General features: G+C 43.4%; 1 protein-coding gene across 3 annotated transcripts in view; it reads right to left on the reverse strand.

The window, feature by feature from the left end:
* Positions 1-19,234, reverse strand: part of SYT17 (synaptotagmin 17) — a 310,050-nt gene that overhangs the window by 110,761 nt on the left and 180,055 nt on the right. For 2 of the 3 annotated variants that reach the window (XM_077448940.1, XM_077448941.1), the window contains exon 7: positions 15,679-15,834. In XM_077448940.1, the coding sequence (XP_077305066.1) occupies positions 15,679-15,834 (156 nt within the window). Of the gene's footprint in view, positions 1-9,691; positions 9,798-15,678; positions 15,835-19,234 lie in introns of all 3 variants that reach the window. The other variant, XM_077448942.1, reaches the window with a different exon arrangement.

Here is a 19,234-nt window from a genome sequence, read left to right on the forward strand (position 1 = left end):
TTTTGATGAGCCCGGCAGAGTGTCTTCGGCTGCTGGGGCCCTCCTTCGTCTTCGTGAGCAAGGAAAGACAGTCAGCCAATACGCAGTTCAATTCCGTACATTGGCCGCTGAACTCGAATGGAATAATTAGGACCTTACTGCTACCTTCTGGCAAGGCCTATCTGACCGTGTCAAGGATGAACTCACTGGACTCCCCATTCCTACCACATTGGATGACTTAATCGCATTGAGCATTCAAATAGACATTCGCTTCCAGGAGCGGGCCCTGGAGAAATCCAGATCCAGTCATCCCCCTGCTGGCCATCCAGCACAGGCAAGTCCAAAGACTAGTGCAATCCTCTCTGTCTTCAACCTCTCACACGTTGGAAGAACCTATGCAGCTTGGGCGAACCCGCCTCACTCCAGAGGAATGCACCCGACGCATGAGATTGGGCTTGTGCCTTTACTGTGGCGATAAAGGACATCTTTTGAACTCCTGTCCAGTTTGTCTGGGAATCTCCAGGGTCTAGGTCACTCGGAGGGAGGTGATCTGGACCGATCCGTTAATTTTGTCCGCTTCCCTCGTTTCACCCTTCCCGTGGATATCCACTGGGCTCAAAATGTCTATCAACTCTCTGCATACGTGGACTCTGATGCTGCCAGGAATTTCATTGAACACTCTTTAGCTTCCGAGTTGGGCATCTCCTTTGTTGCCTTGGCTATACCCCTCTCCATGACCGCAGTAGACGGCTCTTTCTTGCCTATGAGTCCCATCGTTTAAAACCCCTCCTATAGAGTTACGCATTGGGGTTTTGTATGGTGAGGAGATCTCTTTCCTAATTTTGCCTAAATCCTACAGTCCCATCATCCTGGGCCTTCCATGGTTGCAGAAACGCTCCCCGCATCTTGACTGGAATTCTGAATAAGTGTTGGCTTGGGATCCTCCATGTCAGCAACAATGTATTTCCAAGGTGCTACCTCCTTCTTCCATTCCTCTTGCTGAGACCTCCACAGCTCCCATGTTGCCTGCCGAATATCAGTCATTCCAAGATGTTTTCTGCAAAAATTCCGCTGATCACCTTCCTCCTCACAGAGACTTTGACTGCTCCATTGATCTTTTACCTGGAACCTCTGCACGCCGAGGTGGAGTCTACCTTCTATCTATCCCCGAGACACAAGCCATGTCTGAATACATTCGGGAAAACCTGCAAAAGGGTTTCATCAGGAAATCTAACTCACATGTCAGAGCCGGGTTCTTCTTTGTAGCAAAAAAAGATGGTTCACTCCATCCATGCATTGACTACAGGGGTCTTAACGCCATCACCGTGAAGAACCGATACCCTCTTCCTTTAATTTCAGAACACTTGACAGACTGCGAGGTTCTCATGTTTTTACTAAACTGGATCTTAGAGGGGCCTACAATTTAATAAGAATCCGGGAAGGAGACGAATGGATGACCGCCTTTAACACCAGGGATGGACATTATGAGTATCTTGTGATGCCCTTTGGCTTATGCAATGCCCCAGCAGTCTTCCAAAATTTTGTTAATGAGATCTTTCACAATCTTCTGTATGTCTGTGTTATTGTATATCTACATGATTATTTTCTCACCAGACTTACTTACCCATCGTCTTCATGTGAAAACTGTGCTACAGCGTCTATGGGGCAATTGTCTATAGGCAAAATTGGAGAAATGTCTATTTGAACAAACACAAGTTCCAAACACAAGATTACATAATCTCATCACAAGGCCTCCTCATGGACCCAGCCAAACATCGGGCCATCTCCGAGTGGCCCCAGCCCTCTGGTCTTAAAGCCCCCCCATGCTTTTTGGACTTCACCAATTACTATCGCCAATTCTTTCATAACTACTCCACCTTGGTGGCACCTATTACATCTCTCACCCGCAAAGTTGTCAATGCTCGGCTCTGGTCCCCTGAAGCCATTGATGCTTTCCGCAAACTCAAGGCAGCCTTTCTCTCCGCCCCAATTATTCTACGTCCAGACATTACTAAACCCTTTTCTTTGAAGGTAGATGCCTCTTCTGTAGGAGTCGGTGCCATCCTACTCCAAGCTCATCAGGACAAGTCTCAGCCTTGCGGATTCTTTTCCAAGAAGTTTTCTGATGCGGAGAAGAACTATACCATTGGGGACCATGAGCTACTCGCTATTAAACTAGCTCTTCAAGAATGGTGACATCTTCTAGAGATTTCTCCCCATTGTATTACCATCTATACTGATCATAAAAATCTGCAGTATTTACAATCACCACCAAGATGACTGGGTGGACCTTTTGCCCTGGGCAGAGTTTGCCTTAAACCATCACTCCAATGTCAGTTCTGGAAAATCTCCTTTCTTCACTGTTTACGGGCAGCATCCATCTGTTCCCTTTCCTGTTACCATTTCTCCTCTTGTACCAGCAGCTGCTGAGACCAAAGGGTCCTTCAACTCAATCTGGAAAGAAGTGTCTAGTCTCTGGGAATCTTCATCTAGCTGCTTCCAGGCATAAAACAGCAACAGATCGTCATCGCTGTCTGGCTCCTAAGTTCCTGCCTGGCGATAGAGTTTGGCTCTCTACCAAGCACATCCGACTCCGGGTGCCGTCAATGATATTTGCCCCTTGCTTCATTGGTCCATTTCCTATTCTCCATTAGATCAATCCAGTTGCTTTCAAGCTCCGTCTGACCTCTCATCTCAGGATACCCAATGCCTTCCATGTCTCCCTGCTCAGGCCACTGGTTCTCAATCGCTTCTCTTGCCCTTCTTCTCACCCCACTCCTGTGGCTGATACCTCGGATCAGTATGAGATTAAAGAAATATTGAACATCAAGTGCTCCTGGGGGAGGCTACTCTATCTCATTGATTGGAAGGGCTATGGTCCGGAGGAAAGGTCTTGGGTTCCTGCCACCGATGTCTCAGCCCCACGTTTGGTGACCAGATTCCATCGTAAATTTCCCTCCAAGCCAGCCCCCAGACATGTAGGGGGACCTCATAAGAATGGGGGGGAGGGTACTGTCACAGATCAGCTGATCTGTGTCTCCCCTTTACTGCTGTAGGTCGGCTGGTACCTGTTGTTCCACTAGCTGGTGTTCAGCTCTGTGCACGCTGCAGCTATGGGTGTCACTGGCTCTCACCTGTTGCCTAATATATGATTTCTTCCTGCTACTTTCTGTCCAGCCCCTCTTGTGCTTCTCTATTTAAATCTCTTTCAAACCAGCTACTGATTGCTTGAGCAACAATTGTTTCTGAGCTCCCTTTGTGTAACCTGTTTTACCTGACCTCTCACGAACTGATCTCATGTGTACCGACCTGGCTTGTTCTGATTACGTTGTCTGCAGCCCGCCCCGACCTTGGCTCACTATCCGGCTCTCCTTTGCTTCATCCATCCAACCTTGTCTAACAGTGTCTTCTGGTACTTCCCTAGCGAGCAGGGTGATCCCAGGGGTCGTGACCTGGGGTCAGCATGCAGCTAAGCCCAAACCCTTGTGAGGGGGTCCCTGGTGGAATACCGGTTGGCTCTTAGAATCCACGCCCTGGGGGATCCGGTGTCACCTGCTCGCCGTGACAGAGAAGAGGGAAAAGGAAAAACAAGAGAGAAAGAGGGGAGAACAAACAAACAGAAAAAACTCCCCAGGGAGCCCCCTATCCTGCAACTTTACCCACTACTTGTGACCCCTGTTTTGGCTTCTAGTGCAATGTGAATTTTTGTGAATTACTTTGCCCCTTCCTGTTTCTTGATACCTGTGTATCTAACTATTATAGCCAGGGCAGACAGAGTGTCCTCCCCGTCGACACCCCACTCGCGAATCTCTTCTGCAGAGCCCTCTCTGCCAACTATACCATGTAGTCGAATTGGGGCCCTCTCTCCCTCTGTCCCTGTTCTACTGACCAACAAATAATTTCACTGGAACAAATTGGGAATTAGTAGTGTGTAAAAAGGGGGGGGGGTGGATTTAGGAGGGATAGTGGGTAGAAAGGAGGGCAGGAAAACAAAAAATGCTCTTCTCTAACTTACACTATTCATTGTATATTTCTTCTCAATAATGTTGTTAAGCTTATTATTTGAAACTCAATTAAAACATGAGAATTAAAAAAAAAAACTATTATAGCTTGTGTGTGTATTTACAACTGAGTAGTGCAATGCATTTGTTCCAGTATTCTCAGTGCCAATCTTGTAAAGTATGAATGTCTCATAATACTTGTAACATGTGATTATATAACACATAACCTTGTGTCAAAACATGTAATATGTCTATATTGTTCCTATATAACTTGCAAGTGTCTAGCTCCTTGTATGTGTGTCCCCAAAAATGTTTTATTTTATTTTAAATACAAATAAACCCCCCCTCCACCATCTCACCCCCCTCCCGCTCCCACCCCTCTCTCCCCTGTCATCCCCCAGAATGTTGTTGTTTTCCAATCTCTTCATAATGTTCTTTCCATATGGTTACTGTACGGATCTCTGATCCCCTCCCCTAAGTCTAGACATAGGCTCCACATATGTTTTGGACCATTGTGGTAATTCTATTTCAGGGAGTTGAAAAGTTTTCAAAAATCTAGGCAGGTCTTCTATATCTCGAAATGTAGCCATTAAGCCATTGTGTTGCACCTGGAGTTGAAATGGAAATCTCCATCTGTATTGAATATCTCTCTTTTGAAGAAGCTCCAGTGCTTTTCTTAATACCAGTGCATGTCTAGAAAGGTCTTGAAACAATATTATTTGTGTTTCCTCAAAATCTATGGTTTTATTTAGCAGCCAACATCATTTTTTCTTTTATGTAGTTAAAAGTATCTAATTAAGTAATGTATCCTACAGATTACATCTCTTGGTCTCGTGGGATCTATTTTTCTGAGCCCCGCTGTTCTATGGGCCCGATCGAATATTATCTCTGTTGTAGAGGGTTTTGTAGTAAGATGTTAAAAAATGCCCCATAGTGTTGATATTAGATCCTCTAAGCTTATTGTTTCTGGTAGACCTCTAATCCTAATATTTTTTCTTCGATTTCTATTTTATAGCTTTACCATTTTTTGTTTCATAGCTGTTAACCTAGTGTGTATTATGTCCATTTTCTCTTGAGTATTTTGCACAGATACTTTGAGTTCTTGTAATTCTGTTTTATATGAGGTTTCTAGCCTATACACATATCTGTCCATATCCTCCCTGGAGGGTAGAGAGCAAATATATGCCTTCATGTCCCAACTCCCTTTTACTGTTGGATTTGTTTCTGCTGCTGATATATTAATTGGTGAGCTGTTACTAAGTTGTCCCATCTCTTCCTCCGATGTTCCTGAGGTTGTGGATGACTCTATTATGTTAGATAATCCTTGTGGTGGTTGTAGTTGTTGAAAGAATTACTTTATGTCTGCTGTTTGAGTTGATTGTGCCCCTGTATTGCTTTTACTTGCTCCATTTGCTGTACCTTTTTTATCTTTGTTTTCTTTTTAGATTGGGGAGTTTTCGCTTTTTTAGGTGCCATATTTCCCCCTGATCACCACAATCTTATACCTAATACCAATAGTTTTTACGGTTCAATATGCTGTTTATATTTTCACTCACCCAATCTTCAGGGGCTCAAACTTCTGTAGTTTACAGGATATCCAGAGTGCTCAGTTCATGATGCTCTCCAGGCTAGATTCCATCCTTTGCCACGAGGTGGCCCAATGTCACCAACAGTCTTCCTGGGGCCCTCTGACACCTTTCCACACTCCTGCCAAGAGTCCTCCTACTGGTTCCTGGTCCCACTGCAGGGCGGCTTACTGTTGTCTAGCATCACCATGAGTCTCTCTGGAGATATCCGAGCTTTGGCCAATTCTCAGAATGAGGCTTGTCCTCCAATGAACTTTTCCAATGGCAAGGCGGCTCCAGACCCACGTCGAGAGCTCGCCCCACTGACCTAACCAAAAGAGCCGTCTCAGTCCTTCCGCCTCATTCCCAGTTTCACAGTCACAGTTTCATTCTCCAGTCCTAGGTTGGTACAGGTTCTAGACGAGACTACATGTTTATTCAGCAGTAAAATCAGATGAGTTGTATAAGTTTAGTTTAAGTCTGTTCTTTCAAAAGAACAAGCTCTCCAGCAGAATGTATCAGTTATAGAGATCAGACAAACCTTTTAACATTAGCAAGGGTACTTATAAAGATTAGCTTTTATCTATTTATCCCAAAAAGAAAAAAAATATTTGCTGCTTATAAAGCTGGCGTTTGGCTTCAATTTGTTGGTGTATTTAAATCTGCTAGTCCATCTAAAACTCCCCTCCTCCCCAAACTGACCATACTGCTGTCCAAAGGTGCCCCCTGACAGTGTAATGCCCTGTACACACAATAGTATTTTCCGACAACAAAATCCATAGTTTTTTCCGACGGATGTTGGTTCAAACTTGTCTTGCATACACACGGTCACACAAATCTTGTCTGAAATTCCGAACGTCAAGAATGTGGTAATGTACAACATGAGCCGAGAAAAATGAAGTTCAATAGCCAGTGCAGCTCTTCTGCTTGATTCTGAGCATGCGTGGAATTTTGTGCGTCAGAATTGTGTACACGCGATCGGAATTTCCGACAACGGATTTTGTTCCAGATCTCAAATTTTGTGTGTCGGATATTATGATGGAAAATTTCCGATGAAGCCTACACATGGTCAGAATTTCCAACAACAAGCTCCTATCAAACAGTTTCCATCAGAAAATCCATCTGTGTGTACGGGGCATAAGCGTGTTATGCCGCGTACACACAACCAGTTTTCCCTTCAGAATAAACTCTGAAGGTTTTTCCAACGGAGTTCCGACAGAGTTCCTCTGAAACTGTAGAGTGTACACGCGATCATACCAAAGTCTGATTGTTAAGAATGCGGTGACGTACAGCGCGTACGACGGGACTAGAAAAAGGAAATTCCAGACCCAGTGCGCCACCCTTTGGGCTCCTTCTGTTAGTAGAAGTTTGGTTAGAGATGATTCAAGCTTTTCAGATTCCAGCTTATTCCAATCGTTTTACTGCTGTTCAGTTTGTGGGTTAGGCATTGCTGTTCTTCAGTGCGTTCGGTTAAGTTTGTACTGACCAGCCGACCATTTTGAAACCATGGTGTGGGTACGTACTCATTGCAGAGTTCGTGCTGTGTGGGGGCTTGGTGTTGGGGTTCATACTTTGACCCGAGCCCAGTCCATGAACAGGGCGAAGAGGAGTTCATGGACCAAGAATTGGTCACTCCAGCGTGACCAATTCTCACACATTCATTTGCTTCGTGAGAGTCAGGAGAATAATCCTAATGATTTTAGGATTTATCTCAGGATGATGGACCCCGTTTTTCACTGTCTGTTGGCTTTGCTCACCCCTTATGTCAGCAGGCAGAATACCTGCATGCGGCAAGCCATCACTCCGGAGCAGAGGCTTGTGGCCACCTTGCGGTACTTGGCGACTGGGAGAAGCCTACAGGGCCACAAATTCTTAACAAGCATCTCCCCCCAGGCTCTGGGGATCATTATTCCAGAGACCTGTTCTGCCATCATACAGGTCCTGCAGAAGGACTATATTAGGGTCAATTTTATCCCTTAACATCACATTATATGTATTTAATGTTTGCTAATGTATTGTATTTATTTCATAATTCCCTAATTACCAAGATTGGAATATGCTGTGAATGTCCCCTTTATCCTCATGCATGCTGGAAGATTTTAATGTTCCTTTTTTGGCCTACATGCATATTTGCCTTCACTAACTTCCCCAGCACGCTATGTCCAAATGTTATGTATGTCCTTAAATTCAGGCAGAGTGCTGAAGGCTTTTTTTTTGCTCCCAAAATCACCTCAAACTCCCCCCCCCCCCCCATACAATTTTATCAAAGGGCCATGAGGGTGAGGAATCTGATAATTGGGCTTTATATTTTTGTCTTTAAATACTCCTTAAAATAAATGTTATACTGATGTTGGCCAATAATGATTGTGACTAATCTGCTTTCAATATTATGTGTAAAAGTACTTATATTTTTTTTCTTGTTTGACTCCTCAGTTTCCTTCAACACCACAGGAATGGCAGACTGTGGCCTCCCATTTTGCTGACCATTGGGACTTTACCAACTGTGGAGGGGCTATAGATGGGAAGCATGTCCACATTGTGCCACCACCCCATTCAGAGTCTTACTATTATAACTATAAGGGGTTTAATAGTGTAGTGTTAATTAGTAGTGGTGTCGGCACAATATGAGTTCCTCTATGTGGACATGGGGAAGAATGGCCGGATGTTGGATGGAGGAGTCTTTGCCCAGATGGAGTTTTACCAGCATCTCCGGACTGGTGGCCTGGCATTGCCACCTAATGCGGATAACGTGTAAGGACTCCCCTTCGTCTTTATTGTAGATGAAGCCTTCGGTCTGGGTGAGCACCTAATGAGGCCATTTCCCCAAAGGACCCTCACTCTGGCTAGCCAGAGCGAGAAGAGTCATTGAGAATACCATCGGGATAATGACCAGCCGGTTCCACCTGTTTCTGACAGCAATCCATATGGCGGAATACAAAATCAACTATATCATCCTGTGCTGCTGCATCCTGCACAATTATTTAAGAAAAAATTCACAGAATTATATTGCCTCAGCTGTGCCTAAGGCTGGACTTATTACTTATTACTAATTCCCTGATGGGCCTGGATACTGGCCGTACTGACTTGGCTCCCCAAATCGCCCGTGAAGTTAGGAAAAAATATGTTCATTATTTTACGGGTAGGGGGGCCATTGCAATGCCAGACAATGTCTAATTTTTATTAATAAAAAAATGATCAGATAAAATCTAGAAATTTCTTTATTGCTTGCTTTTCTTTTTGGCTGTCTCCTAGGTTCTCCTAGTGCACTTGTAATGCCAAGTGGATTTTCCTTTAGTAAATAAGCCCCATTGTCACTGTAAACACAAAATTACTTACAAAACTGGTATTGAGCATTGAAAGACGAAGCCACACATTGTTGTTTCTCATAATTTTTACTCTGTGCACATTCACATGTGCATTTAGAATATTTTTTTTTAAATATATATATTTTTTCTAAATATATATATATATTTTTACAAACAGGCATGTTTTAAAACATAACATACACAACTCTGGAACTTACAAAGTTCAACGTATAAAAACTGAAGGCAAAATCAGGCAGTATAGTGTCAAAAATGTCTTGATTGCATTCATCAGATGGGTTGATGTCACCCCTTTAAAAGCCAAATTTTGAAGATGCACACAAATTGGGAGTCCAAATGGGTAATGTCAACATGTGCTACCTTCCATCATGGGAGATCAATGGACATGTTTTGGGGGTGCAACCCCTTCCTCTCACCTACTAGAGTTACGAGGAAGGGGTTGCACTCACAAAACACATACATTGAGATCCCCTGATGGCAGATAGCACATGTTGACACACCATGTGCATCTTCAAAATTTGGCTTTTAAAATGTAGAAAAAAACGATTTTTTTGGGGGAGTCCAACAAATGGGAAAATGGATGTGATTTGCCAAAAATTTAGATTCTCCCCAACACATTTATCATGTTCTTCATTTGTTGCTCCATGACATTCAGTTTATTTAGACTATTGTCGATTTCCCCATTCCACAGCACGATGTCGTGGATGAGCCTTTGGGCCCTGGCCCTAGTGAAAGGTTCAACTTCCTGTTCCACAACCAGCACATCACCTACAAATTGGTTAAAAAACATGTATTTAGAAATATGCAGGCATACATAGATCACCTAAATCTGGGGCGTCAGACTTGGCTTGGGCTGATTTCCCAATCTTGCTGGTGATGTGGGGGGTCCCTGGTGTCCTCTGAGTGGTGTCCTCTGAGTCTTTTCTCCCCTATAAGAATGAAACAAAAGGTATACTTAGCACACAGATATTTGAGTCCAGAAATAGGAATATGAAACATTGCTTGGAAGTGGTGTAAAATTGTCTGTTTGGGCAGAGATCCAAGTTGAAGACATAATTAATTCCCTTTTAACCAAGCTGGAATACTTACCATTTTTGGCCATTTTCATAGATGGAAACACCCCAAGTATCCACTGGAGCACCTGTGTAGGTGATCCTAAAAGATGTGCTCTGGTGTCCCACACTAGTGCTCCTGAGTCCATATGTGTAAACAGCTGCTGAGTGTCCTCTCCTTTCATTCCACTGAATGAAGTTTGCAATTCATTCTAGTTTCAAAGACATCTAGGCAACAATGTCCTAAACTTCTTTTAAGACAAATTAGCATGACCAAAATGTATTTAACCCTGTATCAGCTAAAAACATTGCATTTATTTGCAAACAAACAATGTTTCCTAAGAACAATTATTGTGCCCACGAACATGAAAGTAGCCATTTAAAACTGTACAACAGTAAAGAAAAGCACACGGAGCAGCATGCAAGTTAATAATCATAATATGAACACACAAGTACTTCTTTTTTTAAAGCATTTTCTTTATTCTTCTATACTGATCTGGCTCCCTAAGTTTAAGGTCAGACCAGCGTTTCCTTAATTGGTGTTTGGAGTGTTGTACCCCAAATTTCTGCCGCAGAGTCTTCACAACTTCTGTCATGATCTTGGCCTTGCGCAAATTAGGCTGGGTGTATGGACCATGTTTCCCATCATAATCGTTCCTCCACAAGATGTCCACCATCTCCACCATTTCTTCAAGGGCCATATTGGAGGCCTTAAATCTCCTCCTCCGGGATCGTATCTTTTCGAGCCCTGGGCTTTCCTCTTCGTTACTGGAATAATTTCCAACCACCTGCTGTGTCTCTGCCATGTTGCTCCTACTGCGCACCGAAGAGATAAGGGGCAGGGAATATTTGAGAAAAAGAACGTCAGGGGCGGGCGACACAGGCGGAGTTTCACGCATGCGCAGTGTATATCAAGCTAACACGCATGTGTCGTATGTACGATCTAGGATGAACAGAAGTGGCGAGCGTGCTAAACAAAGATAACATTTTAACTTGGCCCATCACAGTGGCCTATACTGCGTCAAGATTGAGGCCTATATTGGGATAAGATAATGAAAGTTTAGGCTGACATTACAGTTTTTGTCTTGCGTATTGTCTTACAGCAAAGATGAATCACTTTAAGGACCCAGAATTCATGGGCTACTTTTGCTGATAGTTGTCCCTCATTCCCATCTCAAAAAGTTGGGAGGAATGCTCATAGCAGGTATTTTTATTTGATGGAATAGTCCTGTAAACTATAGCTTCCCAAGGACACACTGTAAAAATACTGTTTTACTTTGGCTGAAAGGGCCAGGGGGATTTAAAAAATGATTTCTGCAAAAAAGAGAAGCATAAGGGTATGGGCATCAATATGCATACCAAATTTCAGATGACTAAAATAATTAATATTGTTTTTCTAGCTTAGTAGGAGAGCAGACCACTCTGTCCTGAAACAGATGGCTTCACAGCCATTTACTGTTAAAGGCAGGGGGGTTTATATACAATCATAGTGAAATGCATACCTTATCTTTCATTACTCAATCCTTCAAAGGGGTATGGTGGTCAACAATAGAATGCCAATGACTGGCAACTCCTTATTAACCAAAGAAATGGCTTTCCTACTCTGCCCTACTTAACTGAGTAACAGCAGCATAAACGCTCTACAAATCCAGCAATCCTCCAGGCTATTTCTCTCTGCTGTCAGGGCTGGTGTGACCCTGCCACTGGTATAGTTACCTTTTACAATGAGGAAATAAAGACACGGGAGTGCATTTACTCATTTTCTACCCCTGAAGATTCTTAATTAAGGTAGAACCAAAGACTCTTCCTTTAATGTATCAAGATGGAAATGCGGCGGAACAAGTCCATTTATTTATGTCTAAAATTACCCTCATAAATGGACTCATGCACTCCTGCTTCCAGAGAGATCTGCTCATGGAGGGGGTAATTCAGCAGCATTTTCTGCAGGGACAATTCCTATGACCACTACAGCTTCACACTAATTGTGGGGGTGTGCAAGTTATCGTGTGCAAGTTATCGTGGTTCAAAGATTGAAAGTATAGCATACTGGTGTAGCACCCTCTCGTGTACAAAGATATTAGGAAAATTTAGCAGACTCACAGTATGCACACTGGTTTACTGTAAGGCTGCTTTCACACTGAGGTGCTTTACAGGCGCTAAAAAATAGCACCTGTAAAGAGCCTCTCCTCTCACTCCAGTGTGAAAGCCCGAGTGCTTTCACACTGGAGCGGTGTGCTGGCAGGATGCTCCAAAAAGTCCTGCAAGCAGCATCTTTGAGGTGCTGTAGGAGCGGTGTATACATCGCTCCTACAGCACCTCTACCCATCGAAATGAATGGGCAGTGCCGTTTTTCGTCCGTTAGTGGGGCTAAAAGTATCCCGGTAGCAGCCAAAAATGGGAGCAAAAACTAAGGTAAAGCGCCGCTAAAAATAGTGGTGCTTTACTGCCGATGCCCCCAACGTCCCAGTGTGAAAGTGCTCTAAACGCTGTTTCGTCTGGCAGGAGAAATTCAGCATTACAAACTCACCTAAGCTGCATTTTTTTCAAATGAGTTTAGGTGAATTTGGCAGAGTTTAGCAGCATTTGGTGTTTGGGAGTTTATTTATTTCATTTGGCCAGAATTTTTATTTATTCAGCCACTGAAATTAATAAACTCTGAAATGCTAAGTGCGCCCAGCGTTTAGGCACGTTTAGGCTCATTTACACACATTTGGCATTTTTTATCCCCAAAAGCTCCCCTCCTGAATGCGATTCTTCTGAGTTCAGAAGAGGAGGTTTCAATGCTGCTAAACTCGGCTGCTCTTAAACTCTGGTAAAAGCCTATGTGTGCATGGACACATAGGCTTTTTATTGAGTTGAGTTTGGGGCTTTGGCAAAAAAATGCAAAAAGCACCAAAACATGAGTTTAGGACCAGCCATGTATGTAAGGACCTGCATGAGCCTAGGTAATTTTTATTGGGTCAGATTTAGGTCAGCTCGCAGGCTCTGCAGGCTGGAAATCTAGTACCTCCCCCTGGTTTCTGGGTGCTTATGAAAAGTTCTAGAACTTAGTGGGAGAAGTTATGAAAATGGAATCCTGACTATTTAGGGGATCTCAGCCAATCCCTGGGCAAGGATGACCCAAAAGTTGGGGAGACGGACCTTAAATATTGAAGAGCTTGGCCAGTTGGGGGTTTATTGTCAGATGGAAGATAGAGTGTTGGGGCTGGAGTCATGTGGCCTATGATGGGTTCCTGGGGCTGGGGGGCTCTGCCTCCAGGCTGGAGCTGAGAAAGGAGGAAGAGAAATTGAACAGATTAATGGAGTCAACTACCCCATTGTATCATCCAGGGGACACCCTACCTGGTGAGATAAGATCTATCCTTCAGGAGCCCTGAACAGCAATCTATGCAAGCTGCCGGATTCAAGGGACAGTGTGAGTACCTGTACCTGATCGTCCCCAGGGCCAACAAGGGAGAAGGCTGCCAGTTGTAACATTTTGAAAACTTTTGTTAGGACAGTGTCAGAGCTAACCTAACTTCCTTGTTCTAGGACAGTTTTCAAAGAAACCAGGTGGTGTGGTATTTTCTGCAGAGGGGGCAATGAGCTCCTGCAAGGAGTTAGGGCTTTATGAGATTTACCAAGGGGACATAGAGCTCCTGAAAGAGGAAATTTGCTTCTGATCCATTAAAGACTGACATTATTCTGGAGGGAGTACAGCCCAGGATCCATTTTTTGTACATAGAAAAGGTTTGTGCTCAAGTTGTTCTATCAAGTTCAAGTTGGGCATCCCAAAATCCCTCATCCCTATCCAAGTTGATTTCCCTCAATAAAACAACACAAAAACAAGCCCATGGACTGGTCACTGACTCTGTATGTGTCAGGGCTGGGCTCTTAGCAGCTCCTTTCTTTGTGCTCAGGCTGCTCAGCTGCCAGATAATTGTCAGCAATCATTGAACCCTCAGTGGCTTACCTGGTTATCATTATCTGTACGTCAGTCCCGCCTACAGCCAGCCCCTTCTGGCTATTTAACCACCTAAGGACCGAGCCTCTTTCTGAGATTTGTTGTTTACAAGTTAAAAAAAAAATTTTTGCTAGAAAATTACTTAGAACCCCCAAACATTATAGTTTTTTTTTTCTAACACCCTAGAGAATAAAATGGCGGTCATTGCAATACTTTCTGTCACACCGTATTTGCGCAGCGGTCTTACAAGCGCACTTTTTTTGGAAAAGATACACTTTTTTGAATAAAAAAATAAGACAAGAGGAAAGTTAGCCCAATTTTTTATAGTGTGAAAGATAATGTTGTGCTGAGTAAATTGATACCCAACATGTCATGATTCAAATTTGCGCCTGCTCGTGAAATGGCGACAAACTTTTACCCTTAAAAATCTCCATAGGCGAAGCTTAAAATTTCTACAGGTTGCATGTTTTGAGTGACAGAGGGGGTCTAGGGCTAGAATTATTGCTCTTGCTGTACTCTTGAACCGGCCGCCCGCTGAAGAAGAGGATACTGGGGTAATGGCATCTATCTGCTGCCATAACAACGATATTCCTTTTCAAATTACTGACATATAACGACGGCGGGCGGTCTGTAAGTGGTTAAACTGCCTTTTTCATTCCTTTCCTGTCTTTACCTTGGTCAACATATCTGGATATTTTCTGCTGTGTTCCTATGAAATACTTTGCCCTGCTGACATCCCCTCTGGTTCCTGATCCTGTTCTTCTGACTACGCTGATCTCTGGTTTCCCAATTACTGGCCTGTCTGACTACCTGCTTTGCTTACCGATCCCTGGCTTATGTTTTGACCATGTTTTATGATCTGTACTATTTTTACCATTATATTAAAAGGTGTGATTTTTACTGCATTTCTCTCTCAGTCTGATTCATGGTTGCTGACAGTAAGGAAATTGGTAAATGCATGCTGCCTGACTGTACAGGAATAGAGGGAACCAAAAATCTAGGGAGTAGCGCTACACTGACAAAATGCTTCTATCACACATCACAATTTTCTAAATTAATCTTTACCAGAATGTCCATTGTAAGCTTGTCCCATTATACGTCAATTATTAGACACATGCCTATACTGCTAAAAACACTCACTTTCTCTTTCTTTATGAGACAAAAGAAGAGAGGAGGGACAAACAACCACATAGTGTAGCATATCTTTATTCAGTGAAGTGGTTAAAAGCAGTAATTATTGCACTCACAAATCTAGGAGAGAGCTAGGCATGTCACCGTGTGAAGGAGAGTCCTTGAATCGAGGGAACAGGCAGAACCGGCTTTATGACCCGAGAAAAAATTACAGTTCATCTATAAATATAATTTTTCATTTAGGAGCTTAGAAGTACTGTAGGAAGTATACATTTGTGATTTTCATAAGTGCATGCTGTTGCATTGGAATGTTTTTCCTTACAATACGTACCTTTGGTAATATGCTCTGTGCATAGCAAGTTTTTAAAAAATCCTAGAAAAAAAGGGCAGACAGTGATTGACAATCTAGAGAATCAACGTGACAATGTTGATGGCTAGGTCCTCTATTATGTTCCCATCCTGCAAATGCTCCCCTGAATTGAAAAGCAGTGGAATAGCAAGAGTATGAAGCCTTGGGTGGCAGAATTAACATGTAATTAGGTGACCTTACAGGTCGGCAGACAGGGAACCAAAGTAGCACATTTATCTATACTTTCATGCTATACAACATATTTTTTTCCATAGCCATAGTTCTACTTTACTGACAGTTTTCAGTTATAAGGAATACCAAGCTATCTTACTCACCTGTAAATACCAAGCTGGCATTCTCCAGCTCTTCTTGTGGAACTTTGAAGCTGAAGGACTCATTGTAGAAAGGATCAATGGTTCCTCTCATGAAACATGTCTTTTTGGTTTTCACTAACTTTAACCCGTGAACTAACTGAATCTTCACAAAAGGATCTAAAATAAATAGATTAAATAGTATTAATTATGATATTAATTTCATATTAACATATTAACAACAGATGTGACAAGCACACCTAACAAAAGAAGCCCAAAACTACATTCCGTAACTGAAATGCATATACAGTATCTCACAAAAGTGAGTACACCCCTCACATTTTTGTAAATATTTTATTATATCTTTTCATGTGACAACACTGAATAAATGACACTTTGCCACAATGTAAAGTAGTGAGTGTACAGCTTGTATAACAGTGTAAATTTTCTGCCCCCTCTAAATAACTCAACACACAGCCATTATTGTCTAAACCGCTGGAAACAAAAGTGAGTACACCACCAAGTAAAAATTTCCAAATTGGGCCCAAAGTGTCAATATTTTGTGTGGCCACTATTATTTTCCAGCACTGCTTTAACTTTCTTGGGCATGGAGTTCACCAGAACTTCACAGGTTGCCACAGGAGTTCTCTTCCACTCCTCCATGACGACATCACGAAACTGGTGGATGTTAGAGACCTTGCGCTCCTCCACCTTTTGTTTAGGATGCCCCACAGATACTCAACAGGGTTTAGGTCTGGATGGCCAGTCCATCACCTTTACCCTCAGCTTCTTTAGCAAAGCAGTGGTTGTCTTGGAGGTGTGTTTGGGGTCGTTATCATGCTGGATTACTGCCATGCGGCCCAGTCTCTAAAGGGAGGGGATCATGATGCTCTGCTTCAGTATGTCACAGTAAATGTTGGCATTCATGGTTCCCTTTATGAACTTTACCTTCTCAGTGCCAGCAGCACTCGTGCAGCCCCAGACCATCCCACCACCATGCTTGACTGTAGGCAAGACACACTTGTCTTTGTACTTCTCACGCTTGACGCCATCTGAACCATATAAGTTTAACTTGGTTTCATTAGACCACAGGACATGATTCCAGTAATCCATGTCCTTAGTCTGCTTGTCTTCAGCAAGCTGTTTGTGGGCTTTCTTGTGCATCATGTTTAGAAGAGGCTTCCTTCTGGGGTGACAGCTATGTAGACCAATTTGATGCAGTGTTCAGTGTATGGTCTGAGCACTGACAGGCTGACCCCCACCCCTTCAACCTCTGTAGCAATGCTGGCAGCACTCATATGTCTATTTCTCAAAGACAACCTCTAGATATGACGCTGAGCATGTGCACTCAACTTCTTTGGTCAACCATGGGGAGTCCAATTCTTTTTTTCAGATCCTCAGAAAGTTCTTTGCCATGAGGTGCCATGTCAAACTTCCAGTGACCAGTATGAAAGCATGAGAGCGATAATACCAAATTTAACACATCTGCTCCCCATTCACACCTGAGACCTTGTAACACGAACGAGTCACATGACGCTGGGAGGGAAAATGGCTAATGGGCTCAATTTGGACATTTTCATTTAGGTGGTGTACTCACTTTTGTTTCCAGCAGTTTAGACATTAATACTTGTGCGTTGAGTTATTTTGAGGGGACAGCACATTTACACTCTTATAAAAACTGCACACTCACTTCTTTACATTGTAGCAAAAAGTAATTTCTTCAGCATTGTCACATGAAAAAGATATAACAAAATATTTACAAAAATGTGAGGGGTGTACTCACTTTTGTGAGATACTGTATGATGTGCCTCATTCACCACAATAATAATGCGCTTGAAAACATTTTTTTATAGAGCTAATGAGACACTTACTGTAAAATCTCCAGATTTTACTTTGAATAAAACTTCAGAAGGACACCCCTTTTAGATTCTATTGCTATCCATTATTGCACCAGTTGTAAAAGAGCTTGTCTTTTTGTCATGCAATGGTGTCACCTAGACTGTACTTTTTTTCTATGGAGACTCCTAGAGATTTAAGGATAAGGATGAGCCGAACACCCCCCGGTTCGGTTCGCACCAGAACATGCGAACCAACGTAAACTTTGTGTGAATTTTAGAACCCTATTAAAGAGGAAGTAAACCCTTCCAAACAACTTGGACCTATAGGTAAGCCTAGATTAAGGCTTACCTGTAGGTCCAAGCAATATCTCCTAAACCTATATGGTTTAGGAGATATTTGCCCGAAAATGGGCACCGCTGTCTACGGCGCATGCGCCGTAGACAGCGGCGCGCAGGCGCACTAAATGCGGCAAATCCAAGAATGGATTTGCCTAATTTGTCGACTCCCGTGCGCATGCGCGGGAGTGACGTCATTGCGGCTTCGCCGTATGGCAGCGGCGGAGCTGCGAGACGCGACTCCCGTGCGCATGCGCGGGAGTGACGTCATCGCGGTTGCGCCGCTGTGATTCGTCGGAGCTGCGAGACGCCACCAGCAACATGGATGCGGCGGACTATAGGGGACAGCGGCGACTTCGCTGGCTCCTGTGTCAGGTAAGTGACACATAATGAGCTACTATGCGATGCATAGTAGTCCATTATGCTTTACCTTTGCAGGGAAAAAAAGAGGAAGTAAACCCATCAGGGTTTACTTCCTCTTTAAAGTCTATGGGACTCAAACATTCAAAATCAAAAGCGCTAATTTTAAAGGCTAATATGCAAGTTATTGTCATAAAAAGTGTTTGGGGACCTGGGTCCTGCCCCAGGGGACATGTATCAATGCAAAAAAAAGTTTTAAAAACGTCAGTTTTTTCAGGAGCAGTGGTTTTAATAATACTTAAAGTGAAACAATAAAAGTGTAATATTCCTTTAAATTTCATACCTGGGGGGTGTGTATAGTATGCCTGTAAAGGGGCGCATGTTTCCCGTGCTTAGAACTGTCCCTGCACAAAGTGTAATTTCTGCAGGAAAAAAAGTAATTTAAAAGCACTCGCGGCATAATGAATTGTCGGCTCCCCGTAATACAGAGAACAGTCATTGAAAGTCATTGATATAAAAAAAAGCGTGGGGTTCCCCCCAAATTCAATTACCAGGCCCTTCAGGTCTGGTATGGATATTAAGGGGAACCCCGCGTCAAATAAAAAAAATTGGGTTTCCCCCAAAAATCCATACTATACCCTTTATCCGAGCACGCAACCTGGCAGGCCGCAGGAAAAGAGGGGGGACGAGAGAGAGCCCCCCCAAGCCATACCAGGCCACATGCCCTCAACATGGGGGCTCCTTGAGGGTAGGGACCGATGTGAGTGTGCAATGTACTGTACAGGGATAGGGATAATTGTAGACACTCACTCAGATTGAACTGGATGGACTGGTGTCTTTATTCAACCTTACTAACTATGAAACTATGAAACGTTGGGAGGATGCTTTGGAGGTCTGTGACCCCTCAAAGCACCATGTCCCCATGTTGGTGGGGACAAGGGCTTCATCCCCACAACCCTGGCCGGTGGTTGTGGGGGTCTGCGGGCGGGGGGCTTATCAGAATCTGGAAGCCCGCTTTAACAAGGAGACCACCAGATCCCGGCCCC

Source organism: Lithobates pipiens, unplaced genomic scaffold (assembly GCF_037356315.1).
Source record: "Lithobates pipiens isolate NorthernLeopardFrog02 unplaced genomic scaffold, aLitPip1_a1.2 Scaffold_22, whole genome shotgun sequence".
Lineage (NCBI taxonomy): Eukaryota > Metazoa > Chordata > Amphibia > Anura > Ranidae > Lithobates > Lithobates pipiens.